Source organism: Aspergillus fijiensis (assembly GCF_003184825.1).
Source record: "Aspergillus fijiensis CBS 313.89 unplaced genomic scaffold BO72scaffold_1, whole genome shotgun sequence".
Classification (NCBI taxonomy): Eukaryota; Fungi; Ascomycota; class Eurotiomycetes; order Eurotiales; family Aspergillaceae; genus Aspergillus; species Aspergillus fijiensis.
The window spans coordinates 67,728-92,671 of NW_024468977.1; the positions used below are offsets into that span (position 1 = coordinate 67,728).

At 51.6% G+C, this 24,944-nt stretch overlaps 7 protein-coding genes across 7 annotated transcripts; 5 read left to right on the forward strand and 2 right to left on the reverse strand.

Moving 5' to 3' along the window:
* Positions 1-610: 610 nt before the first annotated feature.
* On the reverse strand, positions 611-2,755 carry BO72DRAFT_393605 (Zn(II)2Cys6 transcription factor). Its single transcript, XM_040941951.1, has 4 exons — positions 2,445-2,755; positions 1,794-2,348; positions 1,599-1,742; positions 611-1,538 (listed from the first exon to the last, which is right to left on the reverse strand). The coding sequence occupies exons 1-4, from the start codon at positions 2,502-2,504 to the stop codon at positions 732-734; spliced, it is 1,566 nt and encodes a 521-aa protein (XP_040806528.1). The 5' UTR covers positions 2,505-2,755; the 3' UTR covers positions 611-731.
* A 461-nt stretch (positions 2,756-3,216) lies between these two features.
* Positions 3,217-4,001, forward strand: BO72DRAFT_338014 (uncharacterized protein; the record flags this gene model as incomplete). The annotated part of the gene is made up of 2 exons (XM_040940572.1): positions 3,217-3,491; positions 3,554-4,001. Coding segments are annotated over 2 exons (723 nt in total), but the record flags the coding sequence as incomplete, so codon positions are not given.
* A 2,401-nt stretch (positions 4,002-6,402) lies between these two features.
* BO72DRAFT_491012 (peroxidase) lies at positions 6,403-7,577 on the forward strand (the record flags this gene model as incomplete). The annotated part of the gene is made up of 2 exons (XM_040948159.1): positions 6,403-6,759; positions 6,831-7,577. The coding sequence occupies 2 exons, from the start codon at positions 6,403-6,405 to the stop codon at positions 7,575-7,577; spliced, it is 1,104 nt and encodes a 367-aa protein (XP_040806530.1).
* Positions 7,578-8,103: 526 nt separating this feature from the next.
* BO72DRAFT_443381 (diphthamide biosynthesis protein 4) lies at positions 8,104-9,373 on the forward strand. Its single transcript, XM_040943559.1, has one exon. It carries the CDS (start codon positions 8,304-8,306, stop codon positions 8,943-8,945), a length of 642 nt encoding a protein of 213 aa, XP_040806531.1. The 5' UTR covers positions 8,104-8,303; the 3' UTR covers positions 8,946-9,373.
* Positions 9,374-9,613: 240 nt separating this feature from the next.
* On the forward strand, positions 9,614-11,174 carry BO72DRAFT_523325 (thioredoxin-like protein 1). The gene is made up of 3 exons (XM_040949776.1): positions 9,614-9,772; positions 9,924-10,071; positions 10,152-11,174. Exons 1-3 carry the CDS (start codon positions 9,694-9,696, stop codon positions 10,936-10,938), a joined length of 1,014 nt encoding a protein of 337 aa, XP_040806532.1. The 5' UTR covers positions 9,614-9,693; the 3' UTR covers positions 10,939-11,174.
* Positions 11,175-20,178: 9,004 nt separating this feature from the next.
* BO72DRAFT_699 (uncharacterized protein) lies at positions 20,179-21,082 on the forward strand. The gene is made up of 2 exons (XM_040950625.1): positions 20,179-20,576; positions 20,659-21,082. Exons 1-2 carry the CDS (start codon positions 20,385-20,387, stop codon positions 20,953-20,955), a joined length of 489 nt encoding a protein of 162 aa, XP_040806533.1. The 5' UTR covers positions 20,179-20,384; the 3' UTR covers positions 20,956-21,082.
* A 1,100-nt stretch (positions 21,083-22,182) lies between these two features.
* BO72DRAFT_716 (uncharacterized protein) lies at positions 22,183-22,618 on the reverse strand. The gene has a single exon (XM_040950640.1). The coding sequence runs from the start codon at positions 22,486-22,488 to the stop codon at positions 22,258-22,260; it is 231 nt and encodes a 76-aa protein (XP_040806534.1). The 5' UTR covers positions 22,489-22,618; the 3' UTR covers positions 22,183-22,257.
* Positions 22,619-24,944: the final 2,326 nt, after the last annotated feature.

Here is a 24,944-nt window from a genome sequence, read left to right on the forward strand (position 1 = left end):
ATTTATGTCGCTAATATATTGCAGGGACTTGGTTCACTTTATTTCCATGCGCGGTCTGGGCAAAGGACAGACTCCTTTTCACTCAAGCTCAAAAAAGATAGTTTCGGGTCCGGAGTCGGACGCGTTCGTCAAATCACTGAAACTCACGTTCAGGACTTGAGCCAAGTTCTGATAATCAACAAACTGCGCCCGCGAAACCTAGTCGAATGATCCCTGAAGACCAATCCACGGGCTCGGTAACCTGGTTGCTTGATCCGCGCTTACGAGAAGCATCACAAGTGACACTCTCTGGATCGCTGCAAAGGTCTTCGGCATGAGCGCGTGTGACCACGTTCAATACAGGAAGAGAGATCTCTTTCTCCGTCTACACAATTAAGAAACGATCTTGCGTCGGCATGTATGAGCAGCAGTTGACTTCATCACCATCGCACTCGAGGCTCCTGAAGAAACCCAGCACGGTGATGAAGCCATAGCAAGACATTTGCCCGGTGTTGGAAACGTCATTCTGGTACGCCAATATGACCTGCCATCCTATGGAGGATAGGAGTGTAGGTTGATTATGCGTTCGTGAGGTATGATAAGTGTAAAGAAGAAAAAGAAAAAAACTTTCCTCTTGCCGCGCGGAAGAAAACTGTTATAAATGATACAAAATAGTGCGTCACGTGAACGAGTTTCCGAGTCTCCGCTGTCTTGTGATGCCTTAGGCACTGTAGTCCTTCCATTATGTACATCTATTTATCCCCTTCACCATCTATCAAGTCGATCCAGGCCGTCCAACCTTGCTCTCTCTCGAGCACATCCATAAGGGACACAGCTGTCCGTATTCCCATCTTGTGCCCGATAATACCGAGGCACCTCATGGCCCAAGCATGGACAGGGCTCGACACTCCATCGACTAGCGAAGCAAGATAGAGGGGCAAAAGCAGAGTGAACCCAGTGCCGGCTTTAGCTACCAATGGATCCAGTGCTTGTCTCTCGGCTTCCTGAGCAAGGCCAAATTTGTACGGAACCGCGCAGCAGACATCCATCGCTAGTTGCCTTAAAAGAGCGCGGACGTCGCGACAAAGACTCTTTATGCCCGGGGTAACTGAGCTGCGCTCGGACTGAAACATCAATTGTCGTAACTGTGCCAAAATCAAGCTATTGACGAGGATCCGGATGTATCGGTAGTTGTTCCAAGTATTGCACGTCCACATGGACTGGTACACATGGTAATAACCATTGTAATGACTGACCGCTTTTACCGCCTCCTCTCGTGAGGCCTGGGAATTGCTTCGCAGACTTACTGAGTAGGGCAGTTCAGCAGAGAGTTCCTTGCTGAAATCCTCTAATTTAGATTCAAGCTTCATGGCGAGCGTAAGTATTCTGACGCTGTCAGTGACTGCTTCCTCGCTCATTTGAACTTGAAGATCGCATAGACCGGCGGCAATTTCCACTAGCCTATCTGCACAATAACTCTGAGCAGTGGAATTTGGCCGATATGGAGTCCTGATGAGTGTAGGAGGCATTCGTGTTCGCTTTTGCAGGCAACCAATAAGCTACGAGAAAGTCAGACATATGCAATCCGTAACTTGGCTTGGACGGATCCAGGAGCTAACCACTTCATTTCTCAGGACTTGGAACATTTGCAGACCGGTTTCACGATGGAGCTGTTCCTCTCCACGAAGTTCGAGCAGGGCCGCGATGCCTCGTGCATGTTCATACCAAGATAGCAGAGATGATTCCTTGTCGCAGCAGATAATCTTGCAAATCAAGTCAGCGGTTTCGTTCTGGGAAAATCACAAAGAACTCACTTCATACAACGAGAGACAAGCCACCGCAGTGAGCGTGGTGTCTTCTTTGACCGCTACTGGATCACAAAGAGCGGCATTTGTTAACTGCAAAGCAGTGGTATACTCGCTTCTTGAAGAGATTCGAAAGGGACGTGAATTATGAAGATTCGCGAGATTAGCAAGACCCACCGACGCAATGCCCGTCATCATGGCTTTTTCGCCAATAGAGAGGGCATGCGTCTGAGACTGTTCTACAAGGCATGAGACATTGAGCCATGAATATGACTTGAGAAACAGGCAGGTGGCTTGGAAGATGTGGTCCAGCGCAAAATTGAAGACGGGGATTGAGAAGGTCAAGTGCTGGAGGCGATATACTTGGGCAGCCGCCTGTCGTATCGCTACAACGGCCGTTGTTGGTGGGGCCGAGTCGTTCGAGCCCGACTTGTCCAATGCCTTTACTTTCTGCACGGTGGCGTCGCTTTCGTCTTGAAACCACAGTGAAAGTTGATCCCGATAACCAGCGCAGGTACGCCTAGCTTTGGTGCAGCGTAGACAGACGGGTCTGGTTTCATCGCACTAAGCTTCATGATCAGCGTCGGTAGTCGTGGGGGCCGAAACTAGTTTCCAACAACGACAGAGATTGCTTGCTCAGCCTTGACCGCAAGAACATACCTTAACTTTTCTCGCGCGGCAGGTGTCGCACCCTCCACTCGGTTTACCACGGTATACCATGGCTAGCCGGAGTTCGACGAACTCGGAGTGTACTGTAAACTGGTAGGAGATTTCCTGCAGGATACGGGCTAACCGAAGAGCACCAGCCGTTCATAATTATGAGCGGAAACGCTTGAAACGTTCCAAGAGGCCATGGAAGCCTGCAATAATGATCGTTGCATGAAAGAAGACTAAACTGTCAGAAGTCAGTCTTCCTCATAGTGCTGACATTTGGCAGCCAGGTTGGAACAATTAAGAGTAAGAGAGACCCGAGCCTGGGTGGAGTTCGACAGTCGGTCCAGGTTTGCGGCTTGGTCAAGTCAAGCCTCAGGCTCTCTCCCACTAACCCACTTTAGGTATGCAGAGCGAGCACCTCCCAGTCGCCCGGCCTATTCATTGGCCCAATCTGTCCCTTCAAACAATTCCGCCCTGAAAGGATGCGGTATTCTTCACTTCATATTGCTTGGAACCGTAGGTTGAGTGCCTATGAGGGTCGCAAACACTGCCCGGCGATCCTGATGGAGACTCGCAATATCATGGTATCTGCACAGCCTTGTGGTTCTCAGGCGAGAATTCTTCGTCATGGAGACTGGAGATAGTCCGAGTTGAGGGGATTAAATAGCGAGCTTCTCCCCTTCGTTGACTTTGATATGAAGCTTCGAACTTTCTGTTCGCCATTCCTCCCAATACTCTCTTGACAAGTCTTGCTCAGCCGACTACTGCAATCATGGCTATCGACTATCGCCATGGAATCTCCATCCTCGAATTAATAGTATACATCCCCACCTTATTCACGGCACTATGGATGGCCTTTCGCCATGGTTTCACACGAAGCTCGGGTTGGATATTCTTCGTGATATTCTCGTTAGCTCGAATCATCGGCTCCTGCTGCTACCTAGCCACCATCAACGATCCTACATCAGTCGATCTCTATGTGGCATGGGCAGTCTGCACATCCATCGGAGTCTCGCCTTTAACCTGGGCCTGCATTGGCCTGTTGTCTCGAGTGTAGGTATACTCCAGCAGGTTCTCAATAATCATCCTTACTAATATCGCGTGTTTCAATCCAGTAACGACTCGATCCAACGGAAATCCGGCCACGCTCTACACCCCCTCCTCTTCAAGGTGACCGGCCTGATCACCATCGTAGGCATGATCCTGGGCATCGTGGGCCAAACGAAAAGCACCAGCCCGACGGCAGGACTGTACAACTCCAAGACCAAAGCCGGCTTGGTACTGTACCTCATCGCATGGGTCGGCCTCTGCATCCTGCTGCTCCTCACCTCTCTCCGCTATCAGTGGATCGAGGAAGGCGAGCATCGCCTGCTCCTGGCCGTCGGCATCTCGATCCCCTTGCTCTTCGTGCGCATCCTATACTCTTTGCTGTCGGCCTTTGCCCAGAAGCCAGAGTTCAGCTCGCTCTCCGGAAACGTCACCATCCAGCTGTGCATGTCGGTCCTGGAGGAAATTGTGATCGTCTTCGTGTGTCTGGGGATCGGACTGACGTTGTCTGTTCGGCCCGCCTTCGAGCCCTTCCAGGCCAACGCCCAGGATGCGCCGATGCTCGAATCGCAGGCGCAGCCAGAACCAGACATGTCGAGTATGGAGTACGAGAGCGCGAGGCCGGAGCGCAGATACAAGAAGCGACGGGGTGGACCTATTACGCAGCTCGTTGGGCTGGCAGTCGATGAGATCAACTACCGACGCCAGAAGTGAAACCAGACTTGAGCCTGAGGGACGTCTGGCTTGGTAATTGCTTGTGGAAGGCATGATGCTTCTTTGTACACTGTTGGGATTAGTTCTTCGCCGGCGTTCAATGTTTTCTGTCCCAGTGACTATGATGCCTTCTATACAATATATGTTACAGGAACTTGACACCCATTTGCATCTTTCTTGAACACGAGGTTCCAACGAAAATCACCAGAGAGAATAGATAGGCGTTGAAGATAGATTACATGCGTATAATGTAGTAATCACGACGACCAAGATCTTTTCCAAGGCTTTTTCTGAGTTAATGTACTGTTAGGTACCCCCTCTAAATCACCAATCTCGAGCTGGGTACCCGCACGGACAAACATTCTACCCACCGGGGACTAGCGCATCACATGACCACATTAAGCGAAACATATATTCTCATGTGACCGTAGCCGTCTGACTTTTTTTCATTTTCCCCTTCAATTTTCTCTCCCATCAACACTCGGCCGGCCACTTGAGCAATCTGTCACATCGACAGCCAGCCATGGCTCAGTCTCACAAGGACAAACCCGTTCTCATTGCTACGATTATTCAATCTGAACAATCGCATCGGATGGACCTCGTCTCCCAATTTGCATAATGTTGGCAGTTGGGGGGCCTCCGGCATCTTTTTTGTTGCCAACTCGTAGCCAAAGCAGAGACAACACGAACACACAAAACCCACACAGTGCGCGTCTAGCCTATTCAATGGCAAAGAGGCATACTTTTTTTTTTAGTTCGTTCAGTGGAAGATCAAAACCAAACAGTTTTTAGCAGAGCTGCGTCTACTCCACCCTGGTGTTCGCTTTGATCGAACGGCAGGACTATTTTTACGACGGACATTCTATCTTGTAGATTTTTGGATTGTAGTTTGGCACGTTGCTGCATGTTGCTGGTGGCGTTGACCTCAGCCCCGACCAGAGAGAGGACTACTGCACTTCATATTGTGCATCGGTCATGGTACGCTGTGCTGTCGCATTGGAATTTACATCTTGAGGATGTTCTGGTTGCGGTGCTGAACTCAGTCGATGAATGGCACTTGAAACCCTCATCGACAAACAGGAGCACAGCATTATTAGGGCTGATCACTGCCCTCTTCTTCTGCAGAAATGGGATGAAAGGGAACTCGATTCCGAATTTCGCCATCGTCTTACCATGAGGTGTTAGGTGTGCGCAAATGCAGCAGTCACGCAACCCTGCCTCTAATCGTCCGGCAAATTCTACCTTTAAGGTCACCCACTAAGCATCCGGTGGCTTCGAAAGAACTTTCTTCGGCTCTACACAAAGTTCAATATGGTTTGTAAGACCGAAATGCCAAAATTGAGACGGTACAAAGTTGGATGCCGATGATGAGTAATGGCGACAAGTCTGGAGTTCTGGACAGGCACGATTTGGTAAGACGGAGGAAGTGGAGGGAGAAAAATGGTGGAGCCGAGAATGAACAAAAGAACCAAAGAGAAGTCGCAAGTTTATAATCGGAACGCACCGGACCCGCTTCGACATTTATGATTGGATCTGTCCCCGTTCGGATTGTCGCATCGTATCTATCATCCATCCCATCCCGCCGACGCGAGAAGACAGACAAGGGTTAGACTACCCCTCCCCAGGTTGACAACGCCATTGCGCTGGATAATTAATTGTCACAGAAAGCTTTAGGGTGGAATCCATTGAAGAGAGCAAGTAACTTTTCCAGGGCAGGAAAAGAGCCCTGGGAAGAGCCATGGATCGAGCCCCTGGGGGTTGCCACGGCCCGTAATCTCCAACAGCCGCGGCAATCATCCATCCGACAAACCCACGGCAAAACTCAGGTCTTCCAGAAGAAAGTGCAGGAAATGCGGAGAGAGACAGAAAGCCAAAAGGCTGGCTATTGCTTACTCAAAAGATTGGGGCTAGAGCTCGCCCTAATTCGCCCTTGTCATTGGTGCCCTCAGGGATTATTGGAGGAGTCGCGGGCAAAACCGATGGAAGTGATCCGCAGCCTGGTAGACTTATTAGTATCCCTGTCTTCGTCCTTTCTCCTCTTTCTTCTCGTACCTGTCACCTCTTCTTCCCTTCTCTCCTCTTCCTCCGTCTTCTCGTCTCACCCTCCTTCAGTAGTCGATTCACCCCAAGAGTACTGTGTGTACCCTTTCGTCCTACCCATCCCAACATAATCTCTCTCCGTTTCACACCTCTTTCTCACACAATGGCCTCTGCTGCTCGCTCGGCCTCTCGGGCCTTCCTTCGCTCGACCCCTGCCACCTCGGCTTTCAGACCCGCTGCTCGCAGCGCTCGTCATGCTCTTCCCTCCCAGGGTTTCCGCACCGCTTTTCGCCGCGGCTACGCCTCCGAGGCTGGCTCCAGCAAGTCCTCTAACGGCCTTCTGTGGGCTGGTGTTGCTGCTGCTGGCGCCGCTGGTGCTTTCTTCTTTTTCCAGAGCGGCGATTATTCCGTGAGCTCCAAGGCCTTCGTCCCCACCCAGGCGGACTACCAGAAGGTGTACGATGCGATTGCCAAGAAGCTGGTGGACGAAACCGACTATGATGATGGCAGCTACGGCCCCGTAAGTCTTGACAAACCAATATTGAAGAGTCTTGTTGTTTCGACACGACACTAACCTCGCAATGCTGATAGGTCCTTGTCCGCCTGGCCTGGCACGCAAGTGGCACCTATGACAAGGAGACCGGCACCGGTGGTAGCAACGGTGCTACCATGCGGTTCGCTCCCGAATCCGATCACGGTGCCAACGCCGGCCTGAAGCACGCCAGAGACTTCCTCGAGCCCATCAAGCAGCAGTTCCCCTGGATCACCTACTCTGACCTGTGGACCCTGGCCGGTTCTGCCGCCATCCAGGAGTGCGGTGGCCCTGCCATCCCCTGGAGACCCGGCCGTCAGGACCGGGACGTCGCCGCCTGCACTCCCGACGGCCGTCTCCCCGACGCCTCCAAGGACCAGAGACACGTCCGTGACATCTTCTACCGCATGGGCTTCAACGACCAGGAGATCGTGGCCCTGATCGGTGCCCACGCCCTGGGTCGCGCTCACACCGACCGCTCCGGCTTCGACGGTCCCTGGGACTTCAGCCCCACTGTCTTCACCAACGACTTCTTCAAGCTCCTGCTCGACGAGAAGTGGCAGCAGCGGAAGTGGAACGGCCCCGTTCAGTTCACCGACAAGACCACCAAGACCCTGATGATGCTCCCCACCGACCTTGCCATGATCAAGGACAAGGAGTTCCGCAAGCACGTCGAGCGCTACGCCAAGGACAACGATGTCTTCTTTAAGGAGTTCACCGACGTGTACGTCAAGCTCCTCGAGCTGGGTGTTCCCTTCACCAGCAAGGCCGAGGACCGCTACGTCTTCAAGACCTTCGAGGCATAGATCATGTGCAGGTTGTGTGAATAGTTTTTGGATTTTCTTTTGGCATAATCAGTTCGCGGGGCATTGCGTTTCTTGACTTGTTTCGACATTTTGATATCCGATATATGCGTAAACGGTCCGCTCTTTGACGGCCGTGGCCCTTCTGTGCGGCTTTGTTCTCGGCTTGTCTGCCATCGAAGGCATTGTACAGCCGAGTCTTGTGGGTTAGAGGTAGAAGATAGCTAGAGCATCAATACTAGACTTATCCACTAGATGAGTTGTTATATAGGAACGGGCTGTAGGCGAATTAGACTTACCTTCGAGTATTGTTTTCTAAAAGTTTAATCGCTGGGTTCTGTAATCCACATTGCGAGTGATGTTAGATGCAGCAGCATGGCTCTTGTCACAATAGTAGTTCCGATGTTCAGAAGTCACGAGAGTTGTGGCCGCGGCGATGGCAGCGGCGGGCGGCCGAGATCGCAGATGCGGAACGGCCAAGACCCGTTCGCCGCGCCGCCTTATCTTTTTTTCATCATCTTTTTGCGACGAAGCATTTAATCCCCGTTATACATAGGAGTCCCTTGACACACGAGTATCTTTTGCACGCGCCTCGCAAGAAAGGGAGAAAAGTCTGTCTTCACGTGGACACTAGACTGAAATCCCTTTCGCCAGTCGACCCCCACCTTCTATCTTCCTCCGAGCAAACCTGAATACGGAGACAGGAACAGGAAGGAAAGGACATTAACAATGACCCTCACCACGAATCCTCTCCCTCTTGACTATTACGAGATCCTTAACCTCTCCTTCACGACTGCGCCCCTCTCGAAGCAAGAACTCAAAACCGCATACCACCGCGCCCTACTCAAACACCACCCGGACAAGGCTGCCGCCGCCAGCACACCCGCTCAGGATGCACCTCTAGGTTATCTGGCCTCGAACAACGCCCACAGCTCCCCGCCGCAGACGAGACTTTTTTGCACGATAGACGAAATTACAGCGGCATACAAGACCCTCTCCGTCCCGTCTCTACGCGCCGAGTATGATCGCTCCCTGCGACTGGATCGCGCGCGGGCCGCCGCGGGGCAGGAAAAGGCCGGGGGCAACGGGGTGCTGTTTCACACGGGGTTGGAGGTGGTGGATTTGGAGGATCTGGGCTGCGCGGAGGGTGAAGGCGGCGAAGGGGATATTTGGTATAGAGGGTGTCGCTGTGGGGATGAGAGGGGCTTTCTTCTCACGGAAGAGGACTTGGAAAGGGAGGCGGAGAACGGGGAGATCGTGGTCGGGTGTCGGGGTTGCAGTCTGTGGATGAAGGTCCTGTTTGCGGTTGAGAATGATGGCAGTGACGATGAGCAGGAGCGAGAGGGAGAGGGGCAGAAGCAGGGAACCTGAGGTGATGATGATGATGTTGGTGGAAATCCTTGTGTGTGAGCATACGGTAATGCTCTTTTTCTAGACCTGCTGCCCCCCCCCCGCGCCGGGAGGGTGAGATGTTACCCGCATATTTCCTGGGTTTGACGGCTAGATGTGCCCTGAACCTGTCTCTTACCTGGGAGAGATGCTTTCTGGTCTCGTTTGAGGCTCAGATACGATAAGGTGGTTTGCGGAATATGGCCCGCAAAGCGAGCGTGGGTGCTCTTGTAATACAGTTTGAGCACTCAAGGTCGAGGTGGCCTCGACACGCTCACGCCCGTCTTCAAAGCCCTTGGCTTGCAAGCACGATATCCTGCTGTCTCGGAGAGGTCTGTCCAACAGAGACTACGATGGTGTCCAAGCTCATGGATTGAGCGCCCAGCCATGAGCAGACTGGTGGCAGATCGAATGGGCCTGATGGCCACATCATACTCAGTTACCTATAAAATAGATATCAGTAATTCTAGTTGTGTATGAGAAATGAACTATTGAGTGCGCCTATTTGAAGTTGGTGTTCAAGAGCAAGAGGTGATCCAAGAGACGAAAAGCGTCGCAGAAGCAGCCGCGGGGTTGAGGAGACTCGGAGTTGATGACATATAATGGATAGTCCGGGGCGGAGACGAAGGAACGGACGAACCGTCCAGTCTGCTCCGGTCAACAACAACCAACCTCTTCCTCCTTCAAATCCTGATTACACCTCTCAGCTCAGTTCACCCCCACCGCCACGATGTCACAACTCGTGCAAATCACCTCCAAAGAGCAATTTGCCTCTCTACTGAGCTCGTCTACCTTTGTCGTAGCCGACTGTGAGCTTGCCTTCCCTGTGTTCCAGCTCCCCCGCCTTTTCCCCCTCCTTCGTTCCCCCCTGCCACCTGTCTCACAACCACACCGGTTGCACAAAACCACCCTACAAACAAACAAACCCAGCTAACTTCGTTTACTCTTATGCTCCAAAAGTTTACGCAGATTGGTGTGGACCATGCACTGCCATCTCCCCCGCGTACGAGCAGCTAGCCATGCAGCTGTCCCGCAAGGACCGGATCACATTCACCAAGATCAACGTTGACAACCAGCAAGATATCGCCAAGGCCTATGGCGTCACAGCGTATGATGACCCTTCCGCCTCCCATGACCGTTCGGAAAGGGAAGGAAACCCAAGCTAATCTCAGCGATACCGCGGAATAGAATGCCCACCTTCATCGTTTTCGAACGCGGCCGCCCAACCTCCACCATCCGCGGCGCCGACCCGAAGAAGCTCAACGACGTCGTCCGTAAACTCGCCGCGGAGGCGAACAAAGCCGAGCCCTCGTCCGGCGAAGGCTCAAGCAGCGGTGGCAGCGGCAGCGGGGGATACTGGATCGGAGGCGCCGTGCCCAAGGGCTATAGTGACATCACAGACCAAGCCGACCCTAAGGGACTGGAGCTGTTGAACCGGGCCAGCGAGTACGGCACGGCCAGGACGCTCTTCGAGGGGCCGAAACCCTCCGCCCTGAACAGCAAGGGCAAGAAGGCCGGCGGTCCGGACTGGGTGGAGAGTGACACCGATGAGCAGCTGATGCTGTTCGTGCCCTTCCAGTCCACCGTCAAGGTGCACTCGCTGCAGATCACATCCTTCCCACCGGGAGAGGACGAGGACGAGGAACGCGACGAGGACGAGCGCCCGATGCGCCCCAAGACGATCAAGCTGTATACGAATCGCTCCCATGTTTTGGGCTTCGACGAAGCGGACGATATCGACCCAGTGCAGGCGGTGGAGATCCAGCCGCAGAGCTGGGACGCGAACACGGGCACAGCTACGGTGGATCTGCGGTTCGTCAAGTTCCAGAACGTCACCTCGCTGGTGATTTTCTTTGTGGATGGCGACGGGGACAGTGAGAAGTTGCGCGTGGACCGGATCCGGATCTTCGGCGAGGCCGGTGAGAAGCGGGAGATGGGCAAGTTGGAGAAGATTGGCGATGAGCCCGGGGAGTAGTCATAGTAAATAGTAGAGACCTCAAGCGCGGGGTGTGTAGTATGTACACCCATGTACTGTACTCCGTACTTGACATATGTTCGGGGAGTTTCTTCGGCGGGATGTTCATGCTGGCGAGCTTGAGTGTGCACGCAGATAGAACTTGCATGATGTCAACAACAGACAGCACACACAGCCCCTCGAACAAAGTACTAGCTGGCGATACAATCTAAGATATCTATGCATATCAACTATACAATGATATCTCATGTACTACCCGCAACAACCCTGACATGTGTCCCGATGGCCGAGAATGATCCCCAGAATTATCCCACTGATGCTACAAAGACTACGAGTCTCTTGCACGAAGACCCAATCTACAAGCAATAAACCCGCCAAGCAAAGCATTTCATTCTTTAAGGAAATGAAAGCAAAAGCTTAAACGAGGGAAATTGTAATGTCCGATCCCAAACCAAATGGTCTCATCCTAGTAGGAAAAATTCAGAAAGACCAATAAAGTAGAACCGGTGTGCAATTCCGTTCGTCTGTGACGCAACTGACACCTGGGGAAAAACATCACGGTAAAGAATGATGTCCAGGCAACACGGGTGAATGTAATAGTTGCGTCGCCGCACGAAGAAAGAAAAGAAAAAAGAAAAATGTGGTGGTCGACAGGGAGGAGGAGTTTTTATAGTGGTGGAGTGGGGACGGAGCGGGGGATCGAGTTAGTCCGGAGGAGAGGCTCGGCTAAGTCGCCGCCGGCGCGGTCGTTGAGGATGACGGAAGAGGCTTAGTGAGCTCGGGCGGTGAGCGGGATGCTCGGGTCTCTTTTTTTTTTTGCTGTCTTCTCCTCCTCTTCTTCTCCCACAATCATATTATTATGGGCTGATGATGAGACACATTGGATGTATAAACATATGATAGGAAGAGACTGACTCCCCACGATCAAGGGGAGCTTGATCTAAACTACCATCCACTGAGGCCTATTTCCCTTTTTGCTTGCTGCCTCGTTTACTTTTGTTTTCTCGTGTCGAGCGAAAATTTTCTCTCTCTGCCTCATTTTTCGTTGCTTTGTGTGTGTGGGTGTGTTTGTGTGCTTGCTTATCGGTAGTCTATGCCGGTTTGCTTGTTGATTCTTGATCCCGAGGATTTCTTCAGTCTGATTTTTGGGGTCGATATTTGCTTTTTCCTTTCCCTTCCAATCCATGTTTTTTCCTTGTGTGCTTTTGTCCGTGGCGTCAACGCTGCTGGCACCAGCGCCCAAAGGCACGCCTTGTTTGCCCCTCCCCATATTTTGTCATCCATGCCTTGAAGGATTCCTGAAGGATGCTTATGTGGTGTGAAGAAGGCCAAAAGGGGCTTGTGCAAGCCTCGCTTCCTTCGCTGACTTCGGCCCGGACGGCCCCATGCCCGGCCGTCCCATGGTCAGATAATCGAGGCCCAGGCGTGCGACTACTATAGATCAACTTATCCAAGACGGAGAGATCCCCGGGGAACGAGTGGATGTTCTGAAGGTGCCCTGGGAAGGGACTAATGCAGTGATCATGGGGCGGAGGAGGGCAGAAGGGTCGCTGACGGGACTTTGGTCCTCATTCTTGTCAAGGAAACGGCTTGCTTTGGGGCCTGAAAGTCGTCGTAATTCGTAAGGAGCCTGAAGGCAATTCCTCAGCCCGATTCGATGGTCATGGGGCTGTGCGATGGTGGTGCAAACTTGCAGAGTGCAGGAACACACTAGTCAGCTAAGCCAGTAAGCCCTGCAGCTGTCGACGTACTTTGCAGCTGCAAATTCTGCTCGTTGCGGCTCTCTATCGAATGGATTGATGTTGCATGCAACATCAGCAATGATCAAGCAACGCTATCAGAGAAAGCGTCCTTGCTCTCTCGTTGTTCGCCTCGCCTCGCCTCGTCTCGCTGGCTGGCTGGCTCGTTCGCTCGCTTGCTCATTTGCTTGCTCGGCTCGCATAGAAGCAAGCCCTCATCCCAGCAATCAAATCGTCTGTGCCTGCCTATTTCAACCGAACCCGAAGAAATAAAAATAAACCAGCGGTACATACGTGTGAGGCTTGACATCGATCCATGGTTCCAATCAGTTTGAAGCCCAGAAAGTCCTTGCAGGAAGCGAAAAAGTTGGCAGCTGGAAGCCCTAGTAAGTATCGTACGGAATACCTAGTTATCGGTCCGGTCCAGCTTCCCGTGTGATCAACCAACCCGCGGTTCTGCTATTGGTTTTATTTTTCGAGCGTCTCGCGTAATAGATAATGACAATGGCCATTTTTGGCGTGTGCATTGTTCATTCTGGGACTTGCCCAGTGCTTTCCCTTTTTCGTGTTGTGCTGGAGAAGTGGGAAAATGGACCACCGCGATCCATGGAACGGAGCTCGTTGCCCCCCCATCCATCTCGAGTTCTTATCTGATACCAATCCACCATCATGCCATTTTTGCCCCGGCCGCACGAGTCGGAGTATGAGACACAGGTATCCGTCGGACGTGGGGTCCTTGATTTGCTCTTTCCTCTCCCTCTCACTCTCAGATATACCCCCACCAAGGCAGAGAGCTATTGTCTGGCAGGGCGCAGGTATTGTGCATTGTGCAGATAGCAATCCAAGGTCCCACTCCTTTCTCCGGGAGGTCGATTCCGCGGGGGGACGCGCTCGCGTCGATCATGAAGGACCATCCTTTGGCCCTGCGCATCATCCCTCCCTCTTTCCCGATAACCAATCGCGGGTTGGAGATCTGTTGCCCGTCCATGACATGAAGCATTCCCAGATGCCCGCGACCCACGCTTGCTCCCAGACTCTGCCCTTGGAGGCCGAGGTGTTTGACTCATGCACCAAGAGTCTCACCGTGGGATAATAATACATGCAATCCCGGGAGCTTGCCGCACACCACGGTAGGCTGTAGCATTCCGCGACAGCTGAACAAGGTTTGCTTCCTCGTGTGGAGTCGGTGCGTGCTATAGCGAATGCTGCGAGTGCTATCCAATTAGAGTTCAACCCTAAGTACTTTTGGGGGGGGGGAAGATCGCACTATCAGTCCGTGGAGTTGGCAATCTTGGCAGCGACCCAAATTTTGAATGGCCTCATTCCGAGTGTGCATGACTCTTTGTTCCGTAGGTGAATGCTGAATTTGATCGGCCGCATGTCGCAGGGTAGTGGTGGACTCTGTCCCCAAGACCATCCGAACGTTACCCGCCTCTTTCGAGGACTGATCACCTCCGGTGTCCCTTCGCGACGTTAGGAATGAAGTGGCTGAAGAACGGTGTCCAGTATTCGTATACGCTGGATGGGGCTCAAGCCACACCAAGACTCCCGCATCCACAAGTCGAGAGTCGCGACCCAGCTGCTATCGTGTCGTGTCTCCGAGACATAGTGATAGACTCAGGTCAGACATTTCCTACAGGAAAGGGTCAGACATGTTAGAGATGGACTCTCCTACGAGGTAAGGACATAGCTGTGTCACTTGCTGTGTGTGTCACCTGCTTGTCCTCCCACGTTTTTCGTAAGGTTTTAAGCATGAGTCTCAAAACCCAAACCGTGTAGACGGTAGGTTATGCTGAAGCCGAGGATCCGATCCAAGGTAAGCTCATCCCATGCGAAGGGTTTGGGGCTGGCACTAGAGTCTGGTGCTTAACCTTCGCGATGACAGGCTTTCACCTCTTTCCTTCTTGCCGGCTGCCCGCAACGAAAAATTCGGATAGCTTCCGCAGTAAATCCCCGATGTTTCCCCAATGACGCCATAATCCTCAGCATTCCCACAATCGGAAAGACGAAAAAGAAAAAAGCAAAAAAGAAACAATTTGGAGATGTCGAACGGGAAGAGGGCCCTTTGGTGCTTGTGGTCAACCAAGATCGCGGATGGATCCTACGTTATCTCGTTTTCCCCAGCTAAATCCCTCAATTCGTGGGTCGCCCAAAACTCCGCTGAGTGCTCTACATACCGCACTGGGGTTAGATTCGGGAAAACCAGCCAATACCCTCGCCAGAGCGGAATGTGTGCCATTGAGGCGGACCGACAGTCCCAAAGAGCACAACTGAGCCGCTTCTTTGAGTTCTTTGGCCTGTGTTAGTGGCCTGTAGTCAATTCACGTGCTGCATGCTCATGCTCACCGTCAATCACACACGGCCCTAACCCACGAGCCAGGTCCATTGACAGTGCAGTGCAGTGCAGTGCAGTGCAGTGCAGTGCAAGTGTCAGTGTCGACTGTCGAGACATGCACGTGCTGCGCCAGTGGCTTGTTGGCCTATTGGCCCAGGTTTTCAGCTCATGCGATCGGCCGCTCTAGTCCATGATCTTCCCTGCAAGCACCCAGGAACAGAACTCAAAGGTGCCCTGCCTGCCTGTCGGGGTCTGGAGTTGGGATCCTCCAGCCCTGAATTGGAGAGATATCGTTCGTGTGTGTGTGTTCCGTTCAGTGCTGGCTTCAAGTGCTCGGATGGTGCATGCCCATACCCTAAGAGGCGCGCAGTCCAAGCTTAAGCTCGACCGAGGGCATCCGTTATCGTCTCTGCCACGACCTGGGCGCCGCCACACGAGCTTGGAAATGTGGATGCTTCGCTAGTTAATTCCAGAACGGTGTGCTTGTGGCTTGAATCAGCATACGGTAAGGTTGTGCGTGCGTGCGCGTGTGTATGTGTGTCAGTGTCTTTTCCCTCGAGCACTGATGAGGAAGGACAAATGTAAACAAACCTGTCCACCGCCATCTCTGGTAGCCAAAGCTCAATTCACTGCTAGTACCGCTAGCACCAAGGGAAAGTACTCCGGCCACATGCTTGGGTGATTGGGTGGGTGGACACTGGACACTGGACACTGGACGGTGTGCCTGCAGGTGCCGTAGGTACTCGTACGCGTCTAGCCTGTATAGTTTGTCCCCGCAAAATGCTGCGGTATTAGCCTGAAGCTTTATGCCGGCAGTCGGAACCATGCCCACTTACCGGACTGGGAAGCTGCTTGGCGGCGGACTAAGTACGAAGGATGCAATTGTCATTACTCAACCAGCAGTGGGAACCCCTCGCCTACTGCCTTGGAAGCGGCGCAGGCAGGTTTCGCTAGACGAGCCACAGTGCCCATCGCGACATCGCTGGTGCGAAATACTCTTTTTTTCTGCCGCATATAGATAGATATATGGCGCGGTATGGTTGCTTCAGCCCATAGCTAGATTGGATTGTGGATTCCCTTCGGGAGACCCAGGGTCCGGCGGCAGTTGTGATCAATTCCGTGACATGATAGGGAAAAAAGCTTCCATGATGAACAATGAATAATACATATTCATCGGCCTACTAAGCGGGATTTACTTCAACGAAATGCAAATCACCAGTGGCGTCGGAAGTTTTCCGGCCAGCCCCCCGTGTCCACTCATTAGGGATGAAATGGTCAGATCATGGATCCGGTCTCCATCGACGACTTCCAAGGTAAATAAATTATCGCCCGTCTCGAGTCGAGGAGGAGTTAGAAGGTTCGAAGAATGCTGCTAAAAGCCTAAAAGTTCTTCAGTCACTTTAGAGTCGTTCCACTGGACCGCGACTAAGTATGTAGGAGGTAAATCACATTAGCCGGGGTTCATTTCGGATTATCATGACCCTTGTCCCCGTTCAGCTATATTATCACCTCGTGGGTGTGTCCCTGACGGTTTCACAAATGAGCTTACTTGCATCGGAGACGCCAACAGCGGGGGCCCCTTTGATAGTCTGGTACAATACTGTACGTACTCCGTAGGTAGCACTCATTGGAGACATTGACCGAGACTGGTGTAGTAGTCAAAGGGGTTGCCGTTTGGGTGAAATGAAATACAAATAAAAATCGGAGATACTTACCATCTTGAAAGGGGGGGGGGGGGGGTTTTCTCCTGACTAAGACGGAAGCCGAGACACGCCCCCCAGTCTAGGCGGACACTGATTGGAGGCAGGCATACGCGTTAGTCGGTTTCAGATCTGGCTATCCGGCAACCTTGAACCTTGAACCTCCCAAGGTACACGCGCGACAGCCCGACAGCAGCTCGTCCGGAGACTCGGGTTTCCCGGCCAGATTCCCTACAGAGTTTAGTCTCCTGGGAAGAACGACTCTCGGCTTGGCTCGTCTTTCTCCAGAGCGGATTGCTAGTGTGCGATCTGCTGATTTCCGACTCTAAGGCTCCTTAGTTCTTGTCTATCTGTACATAGTCAGTTAGCTTGTCTGTATGTAACTGTAGGACTAGTCTCCTTGGCCGGATGGACTCTCTGCCATGGAAGCTTCCAATGGAAAGAAAGAACACTACTGGGTCTGGGTAATGTTACCGTTTGCCCTTTCCTCCAATCTCACTGTCTCACTCCACCATTGATGCAGCGAAACAACAACCCCCCCCTCCTTTCTCCTCCCAAATCTACCGTACCTACACCCCGTATCTCATCTAGCATGAACCCTCACTCAACACTAGGCGCTGAACTATTGGTTCATCTGAACTCTATCAAAGAAATATGCAGTGTTGATACGATCTCACAAAGCTTCCCTGAGTGGTCGGGCTAATAATTCAGGCAGCATCTTCCAATTTGGTTCTATGTGATATGATACTCGCAGATATGCAATGTTGATAATATATAATGATCAACTGTCCATTCAACGGCATGAATGCACCATGCGTGATGATCGGGTTCCCTCTGGCTTCTGCGTTTATTTCTGCTACTAACTTATAGTCAGTTATAGTTTACTAAGGGCTCACTCGCCTCTAATCTCCTTCCTTCTTCAGCAGTAATCCACCCACTTGGTAGACCGTTGCCTGATGTTCCTTCCATAGAACTTTAGCCACAACAATAGGATCCGCAATTGTTCACACTTTTCTTCTGTCGAGTGGGCTTGCATCCGGGACCACCGACAATAGACAGCAGTACGCAAAAAAAGCCATGGTGGGTTTGCTTTCTAATGGCTTATCAACAGTGCTGTCGCGCAACCCATTGGTTGGGTAGTGTCGGGATGGAGCGATATGATCAAAGAACGGGGTAAGGTTTGCGGACTGGTTTGTTTGTTTTTGTTGGCTATTGCCTCCCCCAAATCCTCCATTCTAGGCATACTGTACGCCGTGTACAGAGTACCTACTGTACACATAGTTACTGAGGGTTTTCTTCTTTCTTACTTCGGGTAGACGATGGCGACCGCCAGAGTGGCCGATAACCGTAGCATCCCTTCCGGTCTCCGAAGACCCATCGTGGCGGATGGCGCAATACTGCATGGTATTATTTGAAAATTACCTCATTCGGTCATGTTTGTTGCACTGCTCGCCTCACGGAGCTTGACGGTGAGGTTAAGTCGATTGTTGCCAGCTTTACCGATTCCCGGCCGGGGACGCACTGCTTGACTGCATAGCACAGTCGTAGACGTTCAAGTCCCAGTGCCAGATTCCCGTCCCATGATTCGTCGGAAAAGCGAGGTGGGCTTCTTCGAGTAGGTAATGAGGGTACACCGAGTGTGGAGGAGACTTGACAATGATTTTGACATTTTCTTTTTTTTTTTTTGCTTCCCACATGCCCGCACGGTCGCTTATTTTTACTGGGCTTTTGGGGACCTGAGTGGCGCCGCTTGCTCGGGGCTAGGTCCCTACCGCCCCGGCTGTCATCCCACGGAGAACCCACCGCCGACATCGTAAAATGAGTCGATCAGAGGGGTAAATAGAAAACGGCAATAAGAAAACAAATCAGCCTTGTAGATGACGTTGAAAGACATTGTCATTTCGACCACGCCAGAACATACATAGAGTGGTCGAATCATCCCTCATTTCGGTCCCAGGCTGAAAAAAGAAGTAACTCGAATAACGCGAGACAACGGTCGGGTTTCTTTTCCATTTAGCTCGCTTTCTTCCCATGGATGTGTGGAGTAGAGCGTACAGAATGCGGATGCAACTGGGTCTTTCATCCACCGGTGTACGGAGTAAGGTAAAGTACTCGAGGGAGAAAAGGGAGGGGAGGAGGGGGGAGCAGCAGCAGCAGCAGCAGGACGTAGCAGCTAAGAGGATCGATCTCTCTCTCTTGTGGTGACAGACGGACAAAACGAGAGCCAAGCGAACAGCACTGCTTTCATTTGAAATTTGAACATCCATGGATTACCCGATGTGAAGGTATTGACACGATGACCCTCTCGAGCTAGCTCGGGTGTTCCCCAGTCGATGACGACAGTCCCTCAATTATAGCGTCCGTTAGACTGGCACTCGTGGCTCTCGGCTGTGGTGTTTCTTTCTTTTGTTGTTTTTTTTCTCTTGTCTTTGGATTTTTCAAGCGCAAAGCACCAAGGGCGCATGGGTCTTTTTACCGAGGCTTCGCTTCGTCGTGTCTTCCAAGGCGCAACGGGTTTGATTTTTCCCTTTGGTTTTGCCTTTGTGGCAACGACAGGGGTTCAGCCGTCGTCGCCGGGCCTGGACGGGCCAGGAGGACGTTTAGCTGTAAAATCATCCCTGGCATCTGAGATGGGTTGTCATCCGGCGGGCTGCTTTCAGTGCGAGGTCCGACGATATTGAAATTAGACAGCCATGATCTCCTCGGCCTGGGCCGTTGCCGTTGTTTCCTCCTTTTCGGCGTTTGCTTAATCACTTGCTGCTCCCCTGACTAACCAACCACTAGGCACCCATCGATGTCTTAATGGGCAGGAGTCTAGTGGTAGAAGGGCGATGGAGTTGCGGGATGGGGATGGGAGCAGAAGAATGGAGCTTTTCCCTGTGGGCAGTGGAGATTGGCCGATAGTAGTCTCTCGAGCTAGAACAGTTAGCTGCTCGGATGGACTGTCAAAAACTGCTGTCGCGGTCTTCTCGAAGCTCAGCGACCTTCCATGCATATATTAAGCCAAGTGATTCCCTAACCTGAACGAGTAAAGTCGCCTGGGTGCACTATGGGCCGTTGTTCGTATTACCTCCGGTAGTACGTAGTTTAACAGTCGTAACTTGTCGGCGTGGCAAGGAAATCTCGAAAGTCGACGACCCCATCCTGTTAGGGCCCAATGCTTCCAAATCATACCGAGCGATAAGTCAGTGAAGACCAAACCTCCTTTTCCGACGGTCAAGCGGTAGGGTGGATTTTGCCATCCCCTCTTCCTTATCATCGTCGAGGATAATGTCGACTTTGCGCCGCTGTCAGTGGCTAATGCGAAATTACCGCACTCCGGGGACTGGGCCGGAATCCGGAAGCTGCACCCACATCAAGTAAGGTGTCTTTCTGCGCAGTGTCGGTAGTGACTAGAGTACGTAGGTAGATTGGTATCATGGCGTGTATCAGCCAAACCATTCTATCTTTAGATCCACCAATGGAGTGAACTAAATCGCTGCGACCGGAGACAGAGGTATGCGTTCGATACGGTAATTTATTTTTATCATCGCTTGATGCTTGCGACTCCTGTTACGGAGTACTCCCGTGACTGTCGATGGGAGAACCAAGACAAGCAACGAGATAGGAAGAAGGGGACCCTGGTACCTGCGCCGTGAAATCTGAAACAGTGGCCACACTGACGAGTCATGTATGTACGAGTATTTGAGCGGGGGGACCGATGAGAGACCTCAGCCAGGTCTACGATCCCTGGCAGCCTTGAGTCGGCGGCGAACTAACTGCGTGGCGGTCAAAGGAAAGGTCAAGGTGCGCAATGCCACTGTGATGCTCATGGCTGGGTGCTTGAACGGGTTAATGATAGTCCTTTGGAGGAAGGCAGAGGAGGTCCGTGTTCTGCGTTTCGCGTTCTGAGTTCTGACAGCTCTGGCTGAGTCCCCTTGCGTTGCCTTTGCTGATACTCGAGTAGGTACCACCACTCACACACAAGACAAGACAAGATAAAGTGACAAGTTGGTTTCGATTGGCTGTTGGACTAAGGGCTGTCATTGTCCGCCAATTGACCCATGACGTGGACAAGTCAAGTCCCGTGGTCGAACTAAACCCGATTGTTGCAAATCATAACAATAACGACGTAGATGAATCATGTGCTATTTGCCTGATCAAGGCGACAGAATTCTGCGGAGTAGTGATACACCAGCAAACACTCTGCCAAGTTCCGCTCCCAATTGATCAGGTCCAATGCAGTCAAGAGACCGACTATTGAGTTGAAATGAGAGGATTGGAGGCTTGCAGATGATGGCAATCAACAGTAACCGAAAGTTCTTTATTGGCAACCGGCCCTATCGCCGACCGACCGAACCCAAAAAGTGGATTCTAGGTGCAATGGATCAAGAACAAAACCAGAAAGGCGACCACGGGGAGAAAAAGTAGATCAGATTGGACTTCTGAAGCAAATCAGAATCGGGGGTTCTATTTTGACAGCTGCATTTCATATGTACCTAAGCCCTGTGTAACCGTCTATCGGACAACAAATAAACGATGTAAGCAAGGGTTGGTTGGCATAACAAGGAATTCCGGCGAGAGTGTCGCTTTTCCCCCTCTCCGGCCATGCAGGCTACAGTTCCCCTCCGCATCGGTTCCTGCAGTAGGCCGCCAGACCTGATCGATCCCACCCGCCATTGAACAAGTCGAATCTCAAAATGTGAGCTAATCCAAGAAGGCCCTTTCTGTCTTTCTCTCTCTTTCTCTCTCTCTCTCTCCCTCTCTTGAAAGGTAAGTACTCAGAGTGAGTGGGTGAGTGATTGACCTCTTTGACAATCCGAGTGCGCACACCGCGCCTGGGAACCGGCTATGTGCTACGTGGCCAAACTCTCAATTTTAGGACATCAGAATTGGAGTTAGCCTATCCTTACGGTGCCAGTACCCTGGGATTTTCGTGCTTTTGACTTGACATCACCTCACACTTTCCCCAGGAAAACCTTCGCCCAACGACGCAGGAGCTATACCTAGCTTTCCTCCACCTCAGGAAATAATCAAACCTCTTGGGTTCAATACTGTCTGCACCATATTCTCGGCGTAGTGTATCCAGCATATGACATGCTATCGGGATCTAGAGCCATCCTATGTCTGCTCATTGATTTTATTGTATGATTATCATCAATGCGAATCACCTAGGAAAGAACATGCCAGCGTGTCTTTTCTCCAGATGCCCAGAAAGGTATCAGATCGGTAGACGACCTATACATTTTTGCCTCAGCTTACGATATGAGTTACCTAGAATGTCACAGGGCTCCGATTGTGTCGCACCCGGGACTTCGGGTGTCTTTTTTTCTGACGGCCGGTGGTTTGTTGTTAGTAGTGAACACTTAAGAGACTGGAGTAGACTGGCAGTACTAGTACCACCCGTAAGGACGGGTAGACTATACCTTAGTAGCACTTATTTTGCACCATGCCATAGGTTAGGCGGTGGGCCCTAGTCGCAACCGTTTCACCAGTGGTGTCGAGAGCTCTAGATGATGCCACAGTACAGTAGTGTTGCTTCTCGAAATTGCTAGTCTCGATGCCGCTAGAATGGACGGCCAAAGGATTGCAAACGTTTTTTTCGTTCATGTCCGCTTATCGACATGGGACCATACGATGTCTGTACTAATTGAGTGGTCTCATTGAGTCCGGAATTACATGCCTGCATCCATGCCGTTGCGCCGGGGCAGTTCGTATCATCGATCGTCGTCATCATCACCACCAACACCACCACCACCGCCGCCATCAGCATCATCCATCTCCTCCAAAACCCCATCAATCATAATCATCAGTCTCCGCCCTCACAGAGGCTGAGACCAAAGGGAAAGTCCAGAGCGACCCAGCGTGAGTTTGGGGGTGTGGGAGAGAACGGGGAGGGGCCGCGGACAACATCTGCACTGACCAAGACAACCCCCAAATCAGCAGCCACGGTCTCTTCATCATAACATCCATCACATCATCTACCCAACCAACCAACTTCGAAGGTCATTTTGCTGATCTTACTGTAAGCGTGAGGCCTCCCAGAGTGAGGGAACATGGGACAACGTTTCCTCGTCATTTATTTCGTTGTTTTTTTTTTTTTTTCCTCTCCTCTTTTCTGTTTCCTTTTGTCTTTTTTTGGGGTACTTTTAATGAAATGCCCCAAATGGCGGACGGGATGCGCAGTGGGGCCGACTAGCTTAGCCGGCGAGTCAATCCCTTCCCTTCACAGGTTGAGGCTATTGGCTTCGAATGCAGCTTCCGATGCACTTGCCTTCTCACCTGGCAGACTTGCAGTCAATTACCTTCGGTTGCTAACTCAAGTCACCATGTCTATGTGTGCGTGTTGTGCGTGTCGTGCGTGTGTGTGTGTGTGTGTGTGTGTGTGTGTGTGTGTGTGTGTGTGTGTGTGTGTGTGTGTGTCTCTCTCTCTATCTATGTCTGTCTTGAGCCCTTTTGACTGCCTGTCTGGCCGGTTTGGCTGACTGAACCGGCCTATTGAAATCTCACTTTTGGTTTTCCTTCCCCGCCCAACAGGCTCTCACTCGCACACCCTCTCCACCACTTTTCAGTTTGCTCCAGCGAGGGCGACTGGCCCGATTGGTTTTCGTGCACCAGGCCAGTGGGACAAACAGGCCGCTGATAAGCCCAGATAGGCCATCCGATGCTGCTGATGCAGGTCTCATTGGTAACGGAACATCCGATCCATGTACTATGTATAACATATCACCCTCAGCATCACGATGAATGCTGTCATTGACGGACAAGTGGTCTCGACAGTAAGCGCGCAGCGTGATTGATGATGTTGGTCTCAGCTGAGCACCTGAGCACCTCGAGTAGACAGTCCATCTTGACTGGCAGAGAGGCAGTGGCAGTGAGAGAGGCAGGGTAGAGGATAAGGGGGGCCATTCGACAGACAACCTTTTGAGGTGCTATTTTGGGAGCGATAATACTGCCTGAGAGTCTCGGACGGACTGCTGTGGCGACTTTCAACCATCGAGACGGGCTTTTCAGCTCGGCCTCAGCCTGTTACCTGTTACCTTACCGGCGAAGTTACAGGATAAATTACACCCGGGACTGTTCCTGTGTGGAAAGCTACTAGGTAAGTATTAACTAGAAGACGGGACTGGACTCTTGACACTTAATGTGTAGACCTCCCTCCTACTTGGGTAAGTTCCAAAAGAGATTGAAGAGACTATGGAACCCGCTTTGCCCCCCCCCGACAGTTGTAGTCTGTACTTTATATGGAGATACTATGTAGTTATGGGGATGTCTATCTAAAACGTGAATAATGAATTGGCCACAAGACAAGACAAACGGAGACCGAGAGGAAGAAGTGGGAAAGCCACATATCTCCATAGTTGGCCGTAGTGTACAGTAAGTACAAGTGAACTAGAGTTACCAAGTTACCAGTTACCACCACTATCCATCCCAGAACTGTCATTTGCCCTACAGTAATGAACTCTCTTTGAAACAGTGTTAAGTGTCACCGAGGGTGATAATTTGTGATGATAATATATCAATCGTTATTATCACCCCATTGTGATGAGTTTCCAACAGTCACAAGCAGTTCCTTTTCTCGCTTCTAAACTTTCCCGTACTTTGCTTGCTTGCCATTGGGACATGAGCATCTCCGCATTTACGCATTTACCCATCCGTGACCGTCAGACATGTGTGCCTGTGTGGGTGTGGGTGTGGTCTGGTGGTAATAAATGGACGGAGGGCCGAGTTTCCATGCACCATTGAAATGGGGCTTGAGGCCGCCAATGTTCCCACTCGTGCTCATGTGCTCCACGCACTTACGCCTCTTTGGGTTCCCCGGCCGAGGTGGTGGGGACGATTTGCTAGTGAGTCGACGCTGGGATTCGCCCTCGCCATCTGACTGTCTCTCGAACTAAGCTCCGATCCAACAGCATCCAGAGTCTCCACCACCCCCCAAAATGAGGAATGAATGGCACAATATTTTAGTATATGTATTGTTGATACCTGTCTTGTATTGATCTCAATATCCGTTCTCCTAGTCCTTCTCCTCCTCCTTCTTCTCGTCCCAGTCTCTTACTATCGTAGATGTCCGCATTGAAGAGGTACGTACAGAGTAGTAGGATGACCGGAGTAATAGTAGTAAGGTACGGCGTAGTGGTACAGTGCAGACTCCGTAGTATCTACATGTACTCTAGTAGTCCGCAGGGTGTTCCACCTCCCGTTGGTTTTGGTCTCCGCTTTCTCAAATTTCTAAACTGAATTGGAACTGAG